This window comes from Dermacentor albipictus, chromosome 8 (genome assembly GCF_038994185.2).
Source record: "Dermacentor albipictus isolate Rhodes 1998 colony chromosome 8, USDA_Dalb.pri_finalv2, whole genome shotgun sequence".
Taxonomy (NCBI): domain Eukaryota; kingdom Metazoa; phylum Arthropoda; class Arachnida; order Ixodida; family Ixodidae; genus Dermacentor; species Dermacentor albipictus.
The window spans coordinates 27,238,471-27,253,731 of record NC_091828.1 but is presented as its reverse complement, the minus strand read 5'-3'; the positions used below and the strand labels follow the sequence as shown (position 1 = coordinate 27,253,731).

General features: G+C 48.8%; 1 protein-coding gene across 2 annotated transcripts in view; it reads right to left on the bottom strand.

The window, feature by feature from the left end:
• LOC139048706 (monocarboxylate transporter 12-like) overlaps positions 1–15,261 on the bottom strand; it is a 79,426-nt gene that overhangs the window by 26,443 nt on the left and 37,722 nt on the right. For both annotated transcript variants that reach the window (XM_070523201.1, XM_070523202.1), the window contains exon 4: positions 10,903–11,185. In XM_070523201.1, coding sequence (XP_070379302.1) covers positions 10,903–11,185 — 283 coding nt within the window. The remainder of the gene's footprint in view (positions 1–10,902; positions 11,186–15,261) is intronic.

The following is a 15,261-nucleotide window of genomic DNA, read 5'->3' as shown; positions in this document are numbered from 1 at the left end:
CTTATCTGCTTGATCTTTGTTATTGAGTTCTAGGAGGAGGTCCCCGCTAGACATCTTGGATGCTTTGTATGTTGGTCCGATTTTGTCTTTCAGACACTTCGCTACCAGGAAAGGAGAAAGTTTCCTTACCGGAATGTTGCTTTCACTATGCACTACATAGTACTTTGGAAATGTTGGGGCGTTGCTTTGAAAGGAAAATTGAAAGGGTACTTCGGTGCGGCATCTCTTCAGACGCCGATCATAAACAATAGAGGCTTGTGCTGCCATAGGAAAAAGTGTATGTTCGGCAACAGCGCCGACCGCCCACCACGGAGCCCAACGAGGGGACGCGGCACAGCTTGTGTACAAGCCTGCACGACGCCAGCCGTACGCTATCACTATAACCCAATATGGTGTACCCAAGGTAGGATATCCACACAAGGTTAACCCTTGCCGCCGTGGAGAAAGGAAGTAAATGGAAGAGAGAAGAAGACAGGAAAGATGTAAAGTGAGAGATAAAGACGAAGGTTTGAGAAGAGAGAGATAGGAAGAGGCGACTACCGATTTCCCCCGGGTGGGTCAGTCCGGGGGTGCCGTCTACGTGAAGCAGAGGCCAAAGAGGTGTGTTGCCTCCGCCGGGGGGCCTTAAAGGTCCGAACACCCGGCATCGGCTCAACCTCCAGGATCCCCCTTTCCCCGGACACGGCTAAGCCGCGCACGGCTACACGCGGGAGGGTCCAACCCTCATGTGCTCGGGTCCGTGGTGTCGCAACGCACCAAACGCCTGCTGACGCAGACGCCCCTGCGGGGTGAGATGACAAGTGAGAAATTCCCGACGTGCCGAAGTCTGAACGCTTTCCGGAGCTGTAGGCTAAGCTTCCAGCGTACGTTGCTGAAATGCGTGATCGGTCCCTGCCAGTGAAGTGCGACGTGGTCATGAAACAAGCCCGGACCTTCGCCTTAATTTTAAGGTTCTGCTCCGCCGTGAGTACGAGTGGCTGGCGGCAGAAGACTGCAAAATTACGCCAACCGGTCCTGTCAAAAGAGCCTCCCTGACGGCTGCGTGTGGTTGAGTGCATTTGGCGTGGGCGGCTGTTCTGCAAAATGTCCTGGTGTGGTCGTTTGCCAAATTTGAAATTTCGCTGGACCACGACGCGCTGTGGGACCGCAGCAACGATGACGATGACAGCACTAGTGAAGACGAGTAGTTCAGTGACCATGTCAGCTACTAATAAATTTTCGTTATCGAATACGCCCTCGGGTATGCTCTTATTTTTTTTTTTTTCGGTCACGCAATATGGGGGGGTCGACTTACATTCGAGTCGACTTACAATCGTGTAAATACGGTAGTTCCAGTGTTGTACATGCAGGCTGTCTGATTGATAGCAGTCTCCATTACAATCAGTGAGGCATTTTTTCATTTGGTATAATTGACCATGTTACTGAATGAAGGCTCTGAGTGTAAGTAGCCTTCCAAGTCATCTTCACCTGACAGTGGCTGTGGAACTTAGGATCAGAGAGCCAGTGATAGATATGCAGCTGCTAGGTGCTTTCCAGAATTTTACTTTTGTATGATGCCTCGATCACTTCTGCAGCCAGGTGTGTGCCAGCCCAAGAGGCCTAGTGAACAGAGCTCATGATGAGGTTCTCTTTATGAAGGGGTGGTATGATAGATATTGTTACGAGCTATCGTGACAATATGATAATAGAGTGAACGCGCAATGTGCTTGGTTGCGAGTCAGAAGTGCCGATGTGCGAAATGCACAGCCACAGATACAAGGAGCCGACGCGCGATGTGCTTAGTCGCGCAGTTCAAGGTGCCGACGCGTGAAATGCCTAGTCGCGGGCTCGAGGAGTCGACCCTCGACGCGCTTATTCGGGCAGTCCGAGGTGCCGACGCACGAAATGCCTAGTCGCGGGCTCGAGGAGTCGACCCTTGATGCGCTTATTCGGGCAGTCCGAGGTGCCGACGCGCGAAATGCCTAGTAGTCGCGGGCTCGAGGAGTCGACACTCGATGCGCTTATTCGCGCAGTCGGAGGCGCCAATGCACAAAATGATTAGGTGACGGTCCGAGAAGTCCGCACGCGATGTGCATGATCGCCGAGTCGGAGACTCCCTATGCGCGAAATGTTTAGCCGTGTTTCCGAGGACTGCGTGCGCGATACGAATTTGTCACGAATTCGAAACACCGAGTGCTGAAAGGCTTAGCTGCATGTCCGAGGATCCCGCGCGTGAATGTTGGTTGCGAAGTCCGCGTCGCCGATGCTCGGAATGCTTAGCCGCGAGTCTGAAACGTCCACAAGTGCAGGGATCGGCCACGCTACTGCGATGTCCGCGTAGCGCCCGTTTTGACACGTCGAGATTACGGCGAGTGGAGACATCAAACTCGCGAGGTGCAAAGAGCCGAGCAGACGACGCGAGCGCCGGACCAATGGCGAACCGCGCTGGACCAATGGCGAACCGCGCTGGAGTCACGTGGCAGGCGCGGCCAATCGCAGACTCCAGGATGACCTTCAATCATTTGCTTTTTGTGCGCTTGTTTCTGTATGGAGGAGATCGCTGAAGCGGCAAATTTGAAGACGGAGAAATGCGCTTTCCAACGAGACCAAGATGGCGGCGCTCGGTCGCGCCGTTCCGGAGATATCGTGGCGTGAAAAATGCTGTTCTTTCTTGATTTCCGCGAGATTTTTCGCGACCTTGGCTGATAAAAGAAATTTTTTAGAGCACTTCTAACTGGTTTACAGTAAAGATATTTGGGCATCAGATAGAAAAGGGGTTATAGAAACTGAAAATGTGATTTTCAAAAAATCGATTTTTTGGCCATTTTTCGCGATTTAAAACCCGCGTCCCCCCTTAACAAAGCTTTCGGCCATTTGAAGCATGTACTTGGAGCCTCTGTGTCAAGTAAAGCTTGGAAAGAACTTCAAGAATGTCAGCCGAGGCAGACGTCATCGTGTGCCAGGCACCCTTTCGCAAAATAAGTCTGAATGGGAAAAATGCCGTTGTGTGAACGGGATAATTGGATTCCTCAAAGCGTGTGTGCGGGAGCGCAGTATACAGGAAACATTGCAACACCATCTGTCACGTTAGTAAAAAGAAACTTGTGAAGGCTGCAGCACGTGCAGTAGCTCTAAGTAATGGCGGCCAATTCTGAATGCCATGTGAAGACGCCTGGTGTAACAGTAGCCAATTTCAAAGGCCACACTATTGTATGTTGAAGGTGCTGGAAGCAATTTTCGGAGTCAGAAACATGCACTGCCAGCCATGCTTTACCCCATGGCCAGTTCCTACAGTGCAAGCAGGGGAGTGGGGGTGAGCACGCAGTCAAGTGCGTGGTGGGGGGAGGGGGGGGGGGCAATATTGCATGGAGTCAAAAATGTGAGTTTTGAGAAAAATGCAAAAAACAAACAGCACAAAATTGAATGAAAATTAACACGTTTTGCACATTTACACACGTACATTCGTAATAACCACTAGAAAAATAGTCTAATTGCCTGCTGCTGTCTAAATGTCGTCTCTTCAGTGCCCCTTGAGCACTGTTGGCCAAGGAATGACTCCGAGCACATTCTTTTTCTCTGCGTTTGTCCTTCTCAGCCATCCGTTTGTTGCTCATTGGGCTGGGATTCAGGCTGAGCTCGTTCAGGATTGCTGCCGATGTCCTCCTGTTGCCTGCGTTGAATTGCATCACTGCTTCTGCCACAGCCGCTTTTACAATGAATAGTGATGGATGGCGTTGCATTGGTGCAAGTAACCAGATTATGGCATCAAGAATCTGGGCCCATTGGGCACAGACTGTGATTAGCGACTTTATCATTAGAAGTAATATGGTGATATGTCACAATCACAGCCTTGTGAGCTGCCTCTACATCTCCTTTGTGCGATTTCAGTGCCCAACCATAGTAAGAGCTCAACTTTGTTGTGAGGTCATTTGTGAGCCTTCCTCTGCCACCAAGGTTCTCTGTCCCCTTGTGTTTCATGATCAAGTTGTGCAGGGCTGTGCCCATATGCATTTGCACATGGTAAACACAATCTTCTTTTACAATTTTTATATAGCCGTAGGCATCAGCCTCTTGCAAAGCAAGAAAAGTGTGGCTGTCGCCATCAGATAGCACTGTCGTGTAGCAAAGGCCATCTTTCTTGAGAGACCTCTTGAAAAGTAGAAGGCCAGCTTGCGCCTCCATTTCTCCAGCCTTCTTGCCTGTGTTCTCTTGGCATAAATGGCTAGCCCTCCAAGCTGTGCACATTGGGACATCCCTCTTTGGTCTCCGCTCGCAGCCAGCACAAAAATTGCTTAAAACAACATAGTCTAGCCCCGAGAAAAGTTCGACAACTGCACCTACCCCTATATGGGATGAGTGTCCATGTGTCATCCACGAACCATCAAAACATACGGCGATGTTGTTAGCGTTCCCCAAGTTCAGCACGCTGTATAGTTGCTGAACCGACAGTGCACTTCGGTCATCGCTTCTTTGGCCGCACGAATTGATGCAGGGGTCCATTTTTTTTTTCACGTAGTTCCGCCACGTCTTGTTGTGAAGACCGCGGTTGGAAATGTTCATCACCAAAAAATATCATTAAGTGCCGTCTGCTAGTTCCCAGTGCACTGCATAGCACGCGCTGCCAAAATATTTTAAAACCTTGTTAAACAGTACCCGCTGAAACAGTAGTTTCGTTTTAAAAGTAGTAAAGTCAAATCCCCAACTCAGTGGCCCTTGAACATAATGTGTTTTGTATCCGCATAAACCGTACCAGCTTATTGCGTACGCATCGGTTAAAACTTAGAGTTTCCACTTTTTGTCACGCAAATACGACAGTGCGTCGTCTCCATCGGGCGGCCCGGCAGAACAACAAGCCTCGGAGATCGGAACAACGGCCTCCAAGCGCCCTGTGCGTTTGCGCGTGAAGCCACATCAACATCAACATCATTTCGACGCCGTGCCAGAGAGCGTTGGGGCGTCATGCAAGCAAAGACTCGCGTCATGCCAAAGCTCCGATAAAGAAGACGCTGGGTGCTCAACATAGAAGAAAAACGAGACATTGTCCGTGCTATCAAACGTGACAGGAAGTCAGCGCTGGCACGCGACAGGGATCTGCTGTTGTGGTACAGTGTGTGGCATTTGGAATGCGAAGAAGTTGCTCGGCAGCGCTGATGCGACCGCGAAGCGATGTTGGCTACGAGGTTCGACTTTCCGCCATCGTTGCCTCTGTTTTTTCTGTTGTTGCCGAAGCGTCGACTAGCGACAGTGATAAGGACGACACGGAAAGCGACAGCACGGGCGATTCAGGCCCGACAGTGGCAAAAGCTGCGCGTTACGTCAGCCTCATGAATGCAATAGTCGCGACGAGAACAGGGCGCGATAACATCTATTCCAAACAAAAAGTATTCCGAACTTCGGCACCCGGCAATGAAAAAGGCACCCCGGGAGTTCTGCGGCACTACTGCGCGCTTGCACGAAGAATACGTAACGCCAACGAGGAATCTGCCATGTGAGTGTTTGCTGAGAAAAGGCGGCTGGCTGAGAAGCTGGCACACAGCTTCAATAAGTTTGAGGCCGCTGTCGTCGTGCTAGGCCGCCGCGGCATCAAATGAAAATAACACTTCTGTCGCGCGAAGTGAATAAATACTGCATGTTATTTCCCCTTTCATCGCACTCTCCCCAAGTTCCGTTTTCGACAGGTAAGTGGGCGATCTCATGCTATTTCGGTTAAACAATACAACCGCTTAGTACGTACTTTTTCCGAGCTCCGGCCAACTACGGTTTAACGAGGTTTCACTGTACAACGAACGGGTTCACCGTCTGATCGCCGCTTACGTGCGGCGAGCTCCACGCAGACGCGATGTCCCCGCAATTGGAACATGAGAGCGTAAGTTTCACACTGAGCCCGTATTCTCGCTCACCTTTCTTGAACTCAATGTTGCCGCTATTCCACACTGTGCACTTTGTAAACCTCAAAAGCTGGTTTTGCAGATCCAAATTGACGATCGTGAATGCCGTCTCGTCCAGCACACTGTCGACCACGCCGCTGTCTCGGTTAAAACAATCCGATTTCCGCTTCGTCGCTGCCATTGACACGATTTCCTGGAGTTTTTTCTCGGTTCAAATCCTGTTCTGCTCCCCAACGGAAGGCTGCAGCATCACCACCGTGTCATGGGGGATGCGGCCGCTGTCGGCTTCACGAGCTGGCGCACACGCTAGAACCACACCGTTGTCGCCAACTTCAATGCCTTGTCCACTCAATGTAGTCTCTACATGATCCTCGCCGCATCTCAGAAAAGTGTGACGACCTTTAAAATTACCAACCATCGATTTCTTTTGCTTTTTGCCAAATTTGTTCACCGTATGAAACTTTCTCGCTGACTTGGGCATTGTTGCGTTTCTCAGTTGCTGCATGCAGTTTTTCAAAATGGCGTGTCAGCGTGATGGCGGCGCACAGGCCGGCTCGCTTAGCTGACGACACCAGTTAGTTCCGCCAATCGGGTGGCGCGGTCTTCTCACGTGGGCTCGTTCAGCCAATAGAAAACAGATAATGTGCTTTTCTTTACCGATTTATTTTGCGCCATCCAATAGGCGAAACTGAGCGGCAGTGGGGGGAAACTTAAGCAGGAAGACAGCTCTTTCAAACGAGACTGAGATGACAGCGATAGGCAGCGTGAAAAGGCAGCTGCGCGATGGGAAGAAGGGGCAGTTTTGGGGTTCATTTTGGCTGGAATTCAGTGAGAACTCATTGCGCAAATTATTATTTCGCCTAAAATACTGGTTCTAGGAACGAGAAACTTGGTAGAAAAGTAGTTGTAGATTTCGAAAACAACACTTTGAAAATTTTTTTGTTTTTAAGAGCTGTGTCCCCCCTAAATGCGGCATCATGGTGGACTCAGTGTGTCTTTGAAGTCAGCACTTCCATGCTGATTGAATAAACGCAGCAAACGGGAAGACAGGTGGTAGACCAGGTTACACAAGTGTCTGGTTACACATACAACATGGAGGTGGTATTTACATGGAGGAAGCTATGGCAGCTAGGCTAGAAGCGAGTACGAGGCGGCCATTTTTCAAATGCCGACGCCAATATGGTAACGCAGATTTAGGGTAGTGCTCGATTCTAATGCGCATGCAATTTTTGCACCCGTTTTATTGAAAAAAAGGAGCGTCTTAGATTCAAGTAAATACGGTAGGTGCTGAGCCGTGCTCTTAATAGGGCTGCAGAAAATAGCACCTTGTTCCTCTCACCCCCCGCAAACCACTCACATACACACACACACACTAAAGCTAAGGGTGGGCCAAGATAGCTAGTGCTTCGATATGTGCAGCATTTCTGCATGCCTAGTGTTGGAGGTTGCGTAAACTCAAGTTTCAGAGACGTGGTGAAGTGATAGGCATATATGCTCCCCACCACTTGTACTTTTCATGCAAGTGAACAGTGAACACAGTGAACAGGCACGGTGGTCATATCATCCTATGCAAGTGACACCATGTTTCTTGATTTCAATAGCGCCAGTGTTTACTGCAAATTATTGCAGCCGATAAAACTACAAATCTTACTTCGTGTAGCTATCTAATACTTTGCTATCGTTATCAAGATTCACGGCTCTGTGCTACGTGCCACACGCAAGCTCGGGCGGCGTGAGCCACACCAATGCATTGCTCTCGGCGCAATCTACACTGTATGCACCGCCGCATGTAATCGCACAATTATGGCCCAACCTTCTCGCGTTAATTAGTTTTCAAGTGCTTACGGACAAATGCTGTCCACCAGAAGCATTGTACTTCATGGTAACTATGTTTACTCGTGAAAATTCAAAAACTCGACTCAACGAAATTCACAACTAAGTTTTTTGCTTTAACTGTATCGAGGTTTCACGTCATAGTCGAACCCACTTACAACAATATTCAAGTGCTGCTAAATTTTTTGTTATAATCGATAATTCTTATAACCGGGATGCATGAAGAAACGAAATTACCGTATTTTCGCGATTCTAAGCACCCCCATCTATTTTCGCGAGAAAATTGGGAAAAAAGTTTGCATGCGAATCTAAGCACCCCCCTATTTGTTAGGAAGAGCGTGTAGCCAAGGCCGCCAAGCGTGCTTGCTCACTCTCTCATTGAGCCGGAGCCGTCGGAATACCGAGGTAGACGGAGTCCGCGACGCGAGTACGCCGTACTGCCGGACTGTACGGCTGCACGGCAAAAGCTGCAGAAAGCGTCCCCAACAACCATGGCAAAGTGGATTTCGGACGCGTGGAAGCGGGTCCAAGTGGACGTTGTGGTCAAATCATTTAAAAAGTGCTCGATCCCAAACCACTTCGACAGAACGGAAGACGACCTGCTGTGGGATACCCACAGTGGCGGTTCAAGCGGTGCGACGAACTCGAGTGGCAGTAATAGTAACTGTGCATCCGACACAAGCGGTAGGTTCACTGTCTGCACTGATTTTTCGTTTGAATGTTTGCAAAATAAAATGTTATTTCTCGCACCCGTCTCGTCATGATGTCGCAGCGAAAAGAGGGAGGAGGGGGGGTCATTCTAGATTTTTTGAATCTAAGCACCCCCCCTCACTTTGGGCATCACGATCGTGAAAAAAAGGGGGTGCTTAGAATCAAGTAAATACGGTAAAATGGGGGATGCCATAGCTGTTCCGAGAATACTATAATGGCAGGGAGGCCAGTCCTCCTCCCCACCACCTTCCTCCATCCGGCTTTCGATTGTGTTTACTTGTTTTACTGTTTAACTCTGCTTCCTGCCTGCTCCAATCGTGTATTGTTAACAAGCCATGGCTGTCGGTGAATCAACTGCAAACAGGGGTCGCAGGCGGCAAGTGACATAGGAGCTCCGCCGAGGCATCGCTTTGGTGGCTCCAAAAGGCGCCTTTTAAAAAATGCGGAAAGGTTTGCCGTGGCAGCATCTCAGCTTGAGAAATCCAGAAGAAACACTGGGACGAGACCGCCACAAGCACCTCACCACGTACTTCCCACTGGCTTGCATGAGAAAACTGCATGTCAGCCTTCTTTGCTTTACGCGAAGCTTGCAGACATCCTTCTGTGAAGTGAAGCGGAAAGTCTTTCGCGAAAACAAGCTTATGAGGAACTGAATCATCTAGAGCACCTCCCGCACGGACAATGTTGAGGTAGCCTGCCCTACCGCATCAGAGCTACGGTCATGGCAGTCACTGTAGCTATCCGATGCAAGCATGCTCGTGACGATCGCCTCATCAGTTAGAAGCATTTAGTTTCTAAATCTATAGCAGTGCGCTTTCTTTTCACCGGCAATGTCGTGCATTGCCGTTGATGCCAATGATCAGTGAGCAGATCAGCCATGTTCTGTTTTGGCGGCAAGTCAAACAAGGCTGAGAAACTGCATGGCCAGGAACGACTTCGACACAACGAACAAAGACAAGCACAAGCGACTTAATCCGTTAGGATAGTTGCGCAGAATGAGGGCCCAGCGAGCAATTCAGGAGCAGTGCCGACACAGTTGTCAGCGCAGTTGGGGCAGCCCATTCGTGTTTTGGAGGGTGACGTGGCGCAGAGCAATGGGCGCAGCCCATTCATGTTCAGGGGGGTGGAAGGGCGACGGCAGAGATGTGCGAGGCTGGCGTGCATCTCTCATGGAGAGATGCATGCCAGCCTTGCGCGCAACTCTGCCGTTCATGGAGAGCACGCGGCAGTAGTTGGGTTGGCGGGCAATCGTGCACAGTTCGCATTTCACTTTTTCTTTTTGTTTTTTCTCAAGGATTTCGCATTCCATTACCTTTCGGCATGGGCACACAGCAGCCAGACCTCAGTGTTATAACCGATAATGCGGCACGGGGACATTGTAGTAAGCGGGTTATTTCTCCATAGAAAACATACGAAAGTTCAACAGTGCAGCATCTTTTCACTGTTATAACAGAGATTGTGCCCAGGGTCTCTGAGAACAGGTGCAGCAGCAGCTGTGTACGTGACACACCATACAGAAAGAGAGAAGTGAATGCCCCAATTTTTCGTACTGCTATGTGTAGCCATGCAGCATGGCACGACTTGCGCATGACCCTGGAGATTGTGCTGGGGAGATCTCGGAGGTCACGCCCTGCTGCGCCTTCCTGCGTGACGTGCAGCAGTGAACACACCAATTGTTTGCACTGCTGCGCGTCACCATGCAGCGTGGCACGGCTCCCACAGTCAAGCAAGTGCAAGAGAGAGAGGTCAGTGTAGAAGTGCCATATGCTCAGGTGTGCAGCTGCGCTCAGTGGTGAAAAAGACCAGTGCTGCTTGACGACGTATTTGACGCGAGGTCGCAGGAGTTTTTAACTGCTGTGGTGAACAAGTGCTGAACCCCGTGGAAAGCAATGTAAACGGTGTGCAATGGTCAGGTATTTTTCGATTTCGGAGATCAATCTAGTTTGTTGTATCCACTGGCAGGACATTTTCACTTTGTTAGAACAAGGTTTTAAACAGATGAATCTCAACGGGGTTTCAAGGGGAACTCTCTTTACTTTGTTATATCCATTCTTGTGTTACATCCTATTTCATTATAACGAGATTCGAATGTATCTCCTCGCTCACTGCATTCTTCAGCAAGAGGTCTGCCTTTCAGCTGTCCAAGGACTGTTTAAACTCAATAAATAAAGGGCACCATCTACTGCATGGTAGTGCAAGAAAGCTACAGAGCTTTTGTTATCTCCATTCAGTTTACTGGTAGTGCTAAATGCACAAGGAAAACTCACGATGACGAATTGCTTCAAGAAATCTGCGCCTCCAGCGGCATAGACTACAGCACAAGACTGAAGCGCACTCAAATTTATAACCTACAGCAAACTGTCTCTGTAAGCATCAGAGATTATTAGAGTGCCGCTGTCATCATGAAAGTGCTCACACACGCGCGCTTTTGCGACCCAGCACGGCACACCACGCATTCGTGGCACCACATGGCCGGAAGCTATACACGCACCTGCAATGGGGGGTCCCATGAGGCCAGCCACTCCCTGGATGAGCAAGAGGAGGCCATAGGCGCCCGTGAAGTTGTCCAGCGAGATGAGGTTCACCAGGATGACCGGCACCAGCGTGTAGTTGGCAGAGATGGCAAAGCCGTACACCGAGCTCAGCAGGGATAGGGCCATGTAGCTGCTCACCATGGGCAGCACCGCAATGGCCGCTCCGCTGATGGCCGTCAGCAGGCTGTAGAGCAGCGTGGGCTCCAGCCACGACTTGTCGCCCAGGTAGCCCACTATCACCTGCACAGGGGTGGCGGCAACAAAGTTTAGGCGACTACGATGCCTGACCGAAGCGGCAGGTGGTTCACCCCAGTGAGTGAGCAGCGCTACTCATGTCACCAGCAGTGCTTCTGCGATTGCCGTTGTTGACAGGTAGTGTAACAGGTAGTGCACCAAGTAATAAAAACTCAGTTGGAAGCCTGTTCTCGTCTTCATCCCATTTACGTCTTCGTTGGCCTTTGTGTTATTCTCTTACTAAAATTTGAGGGCTCGAGAATGAGCTAGTTGACATACCCAATGTTCCGTAAACAGAATGTGATGCATTGCAGACTTTTTCAGTGGGAGCTCCCTGTGCATTGCAATTGATCCCTTCAGTCACAAATTATGAGGGACTGTCAATAAATACATCAAAGTAGCGTAATTTTATTTGATGGGTGTACTAAAAAAATTCTAGGCGATAGGATTAGAAAAATCACAAAGGCTTCTGGACACTGGCCAAGTCAAAAGTTCATTGACGTTTTGGAACCCAAACAGGGGTTCCTTGTCCACAGTGCTGGAACATGAATTGACTTCCGACTTGTTCAGTGTCGAGAAGCCTTTGTCTTTTACCTAATATGATACCTGACCAGACGAGTTTCCGTTGCACCCTTGACACAGCGACAGGATGATACTCTGTGCAGTTTCCTGCAAGTCCTTATCTTCCTACAATACTTAGGGTATGTGTACACCTTGTTTTGCCATTACTGTGACAGAGGCCACAACCACTGCATTCCCACATATCTTGCACATGTCTGGCATCCCTGCAGATGGGTGAACACTTAATGTAGCGTAGTAGGAAGCGAAACAAGGTCAAGTCGGACAAGGGGAGGAAAGAGCGCAGTTGCAAGTGAGACTCTTGTCCCGGCCCCTCCTTCACTTTGTGTCGTGTCCTATTACACTGCAATTATATCTGTGCTATTGGCAGCCTTTCTGGGTCCAACTTAACCCTTTGAGGTTAACATTTTCTTGTGTTACAGATTTCAAGTTCTTTAGAGCGATTTATTTTGAGAAAAAAAAAACAAGGAAATTACTTTTTACATAACAATAAAGCAAGAAAAAAATTTATCCGTGCAGTTTTACACATCGTTCATGGTTAAATCCACAGATAAATTGGCACAATTTTTAAACAAAATGTCATAATATTCACACAGCTTATTTATTGTCTTAAATAGGTTTGAGGCAACAAGGACTTGTATTTTGAAACATTCCATTTCATTCCAGCATTCCAGCCATTCCAGCAAAGGCAATGGTGTAGCAGTCTCCGGTCCACACCCAAAGCAATGAAGAAGAGCCAGAAGAGTAAAAGTGATGTGGCTCATCAGAGAATACAGTCGCAGGAACACGTGGCCACAGCGAAAGCGAGGCATGCCGCATAAGCGCCCACAAGCAAGCTCAGTTATACGCATTCGTCACGGAAATGAAACAAGTGAGAAACTTGCAGTAATCAAATGTTAGATCTCTAGACTAATTCCGTCAGTCCTTACATGCCTCACAAAGAGAAAAAAAAGAAAGAGAAAAGAATAAAGACGGACGCGCGGCAGTATTGACAATTTGCATGCACCCGCCTTAAAGTGATCGCAAGCCTGTGCGAGAGCCATGTGGGCAAGCATCACATGGTAGTGCCTTAGCTGACAGAAAACAAGATAGAAGTAGACGTAAGTTTTCCAAATGCCCTTAACTGGACACAACATGTGCTAGAATGACCATTATAGACACCAGCTGCAGGACTGCCTACTTTTCATTTACTCAACACAAAATAAGCAAGCAATGGTCCCAACATGGTATTTAACTACATCCACAGTGAAATTCCACCCCTATTTGAAATTTCAGTACAGACAAGCCAAAGGTTTAGGCAGAGGAGTCATGCACAGGGGACACTCCTATTTACACAACATTCGGTGCAGAGGCAAGAGTCAGGTGAACATGTGGCAGAAAGCGACACTGCCTGGACCAAAAACAAGGGTAGGAAACCAAAGACAATTCAACAGCTAAATTTTCTCGTGGCCATGAGGCTCGAAGCCACAGAACCAAGCATATATCAAAGGCAGCCAGAAGAAACCAGCAAGGACCGGACCACCAGAGACATATCCTTAAAAACTTATGCTGCAGCAGCAAAAATTAACAGGGAGAAAAGTAATAATAAACGTGACACCCAAGATTTGCATCACATCTAAATATCCTTCTCACTAATTCAACTGGAAGCCCCCGCAGCAGCACAACAACGTGAAGATATGCAAAGTGGCCTCCAGCCACAACACCTCGGTTGCCTGCCATCACTGGAAAAATGTCAGGCAGTGATGGAAATATGACCGAACCTGTGTCACACAAGCAGCATGGAAAAATTGTCATAACTAATGCGCAACGTCAATGCTGAATATGCACAACTTACCAAAAACAAAAGGTACAATGGGGAGACTGCAATACGCATTGCACAGTGCACAAAAAAAGGGGGGAGGGAAACCATAAAAAGAAACAAACTTAAAAAAAAAGAAACTCCTACCCTCGTGCTGAGCTCTACTTTCCAGCATGCATCAAATTGGCACACATGCAAGTCAAAGATAACCAGAAGTGTGAAAATTTACACTTCACATTTACGGTTAGCATACAGTCTGTTCAAACACTTGGTGAAGAGTGCTGCCATAATAAATAACCACACTGACTATCGGGAGGATATCTTTCCCATATAGTAGTCGTTATGAGTAGATATGCCAAAAAGGCAGTATCAGTACGTTATCTGTAGGTTAGTCCTTTCATAAACAGAGTGCAGGCTGTACTCGGCAAACAGGGGCAAAGAAGAGCAGCTGTGAAGCTTGCTTTTTGGAGCAGTCAGCAACAAGACATGACCTACCAAGCAATCCGTCAGACAGTCTGCACAACTAGCGAAATCAACAGAAAGCCTTTGCCTTCAAGTGCCAATACAGTCGCCGACTAATTTTTCGGACTCCAAAAATTCGGACATGCTTGGTTATTCGGTCTGCTTCGCGGAACTGCCATTCTCCCCATAGACTATAATGTATAACAACTGCTGAAAGTTCGGACACCTTGCAACCTCTCGTCTGATTTTTCAGACACTCCTTGAGCCAACTCGATCGAGAGCACCATGCACCGACTCTGACCGGTGCATGGTTCGACTTGCTGAATGCCATTTTTGTTTTGAACGGAGCCTCCTCGCTGCCCCATGAAGTGGCGCTACAGCAAATCCCCGCTCATCCATCATCGTTTCTGCCTGGTTCGTGGCCACAGCAGTTCCGGTCTCAGCTTAGTAAGCCATGTCAAGACAATCCACCAGCCAATTTGTTTCTTCGTGCACGACGCTGCGAGTAGGCCACATTTTTTGTTTGTGCGACAGGTGTCAGCGTGACGGCATGGTGATGTTTGCGTTGTGTGCGGTGTCGAGGTTGTGGTGAACCAACGCAGCATACGGAAACATCGCGTCAAGCGTCTAATGGCACCGACAGTGCCCGCTTAGAATGCGCTGGGGAATCCGGGAAGCGGGTGCCGGGAGGCCTAGGTTTTGTCGCCTTCCAATGTGCTCCCTACTGACACCGAAAATGTTCTGCCGAGACCTGCGCAGTGGTTGCATTGCGATTCCGGACACCGTCTCATGTGACAGTTTCACAGCTGTTGACACTGCAGTACTGACATGCGCAGAACTCGACGATGGCAAGATCATTCGTCAGGTTTCTGCTGCACCGCCAGACGATGACTCCCGAGTCGGAAGATGACGCACCATGTGCTACGCTGCCGTTGCATGCGGAGCGTGTACAAGCAGTGACTGTGCTTTCAGCCGCCTATAGTGACTGTACGACCCTTTCCGAGATTCAGGCTTATCTGATTGCACGTAAAGGGAACAGCATGCAACGGCGCATTCATGATTTCTTCAAGCCTACTGCCGAGCCCGAATAAATGCGTGGAAATAAAGGATTTCTTTTTTTTTTCTTAATTTGCTTTTTTGCACACCTCTTTATTTGGAGATTTCCGCAGTCCCCGTGAGGTCCGAATAAACGGTCGGCGACACATAGGAACAAAGAAATCAATGCTTCTCAGCATCCAATGCA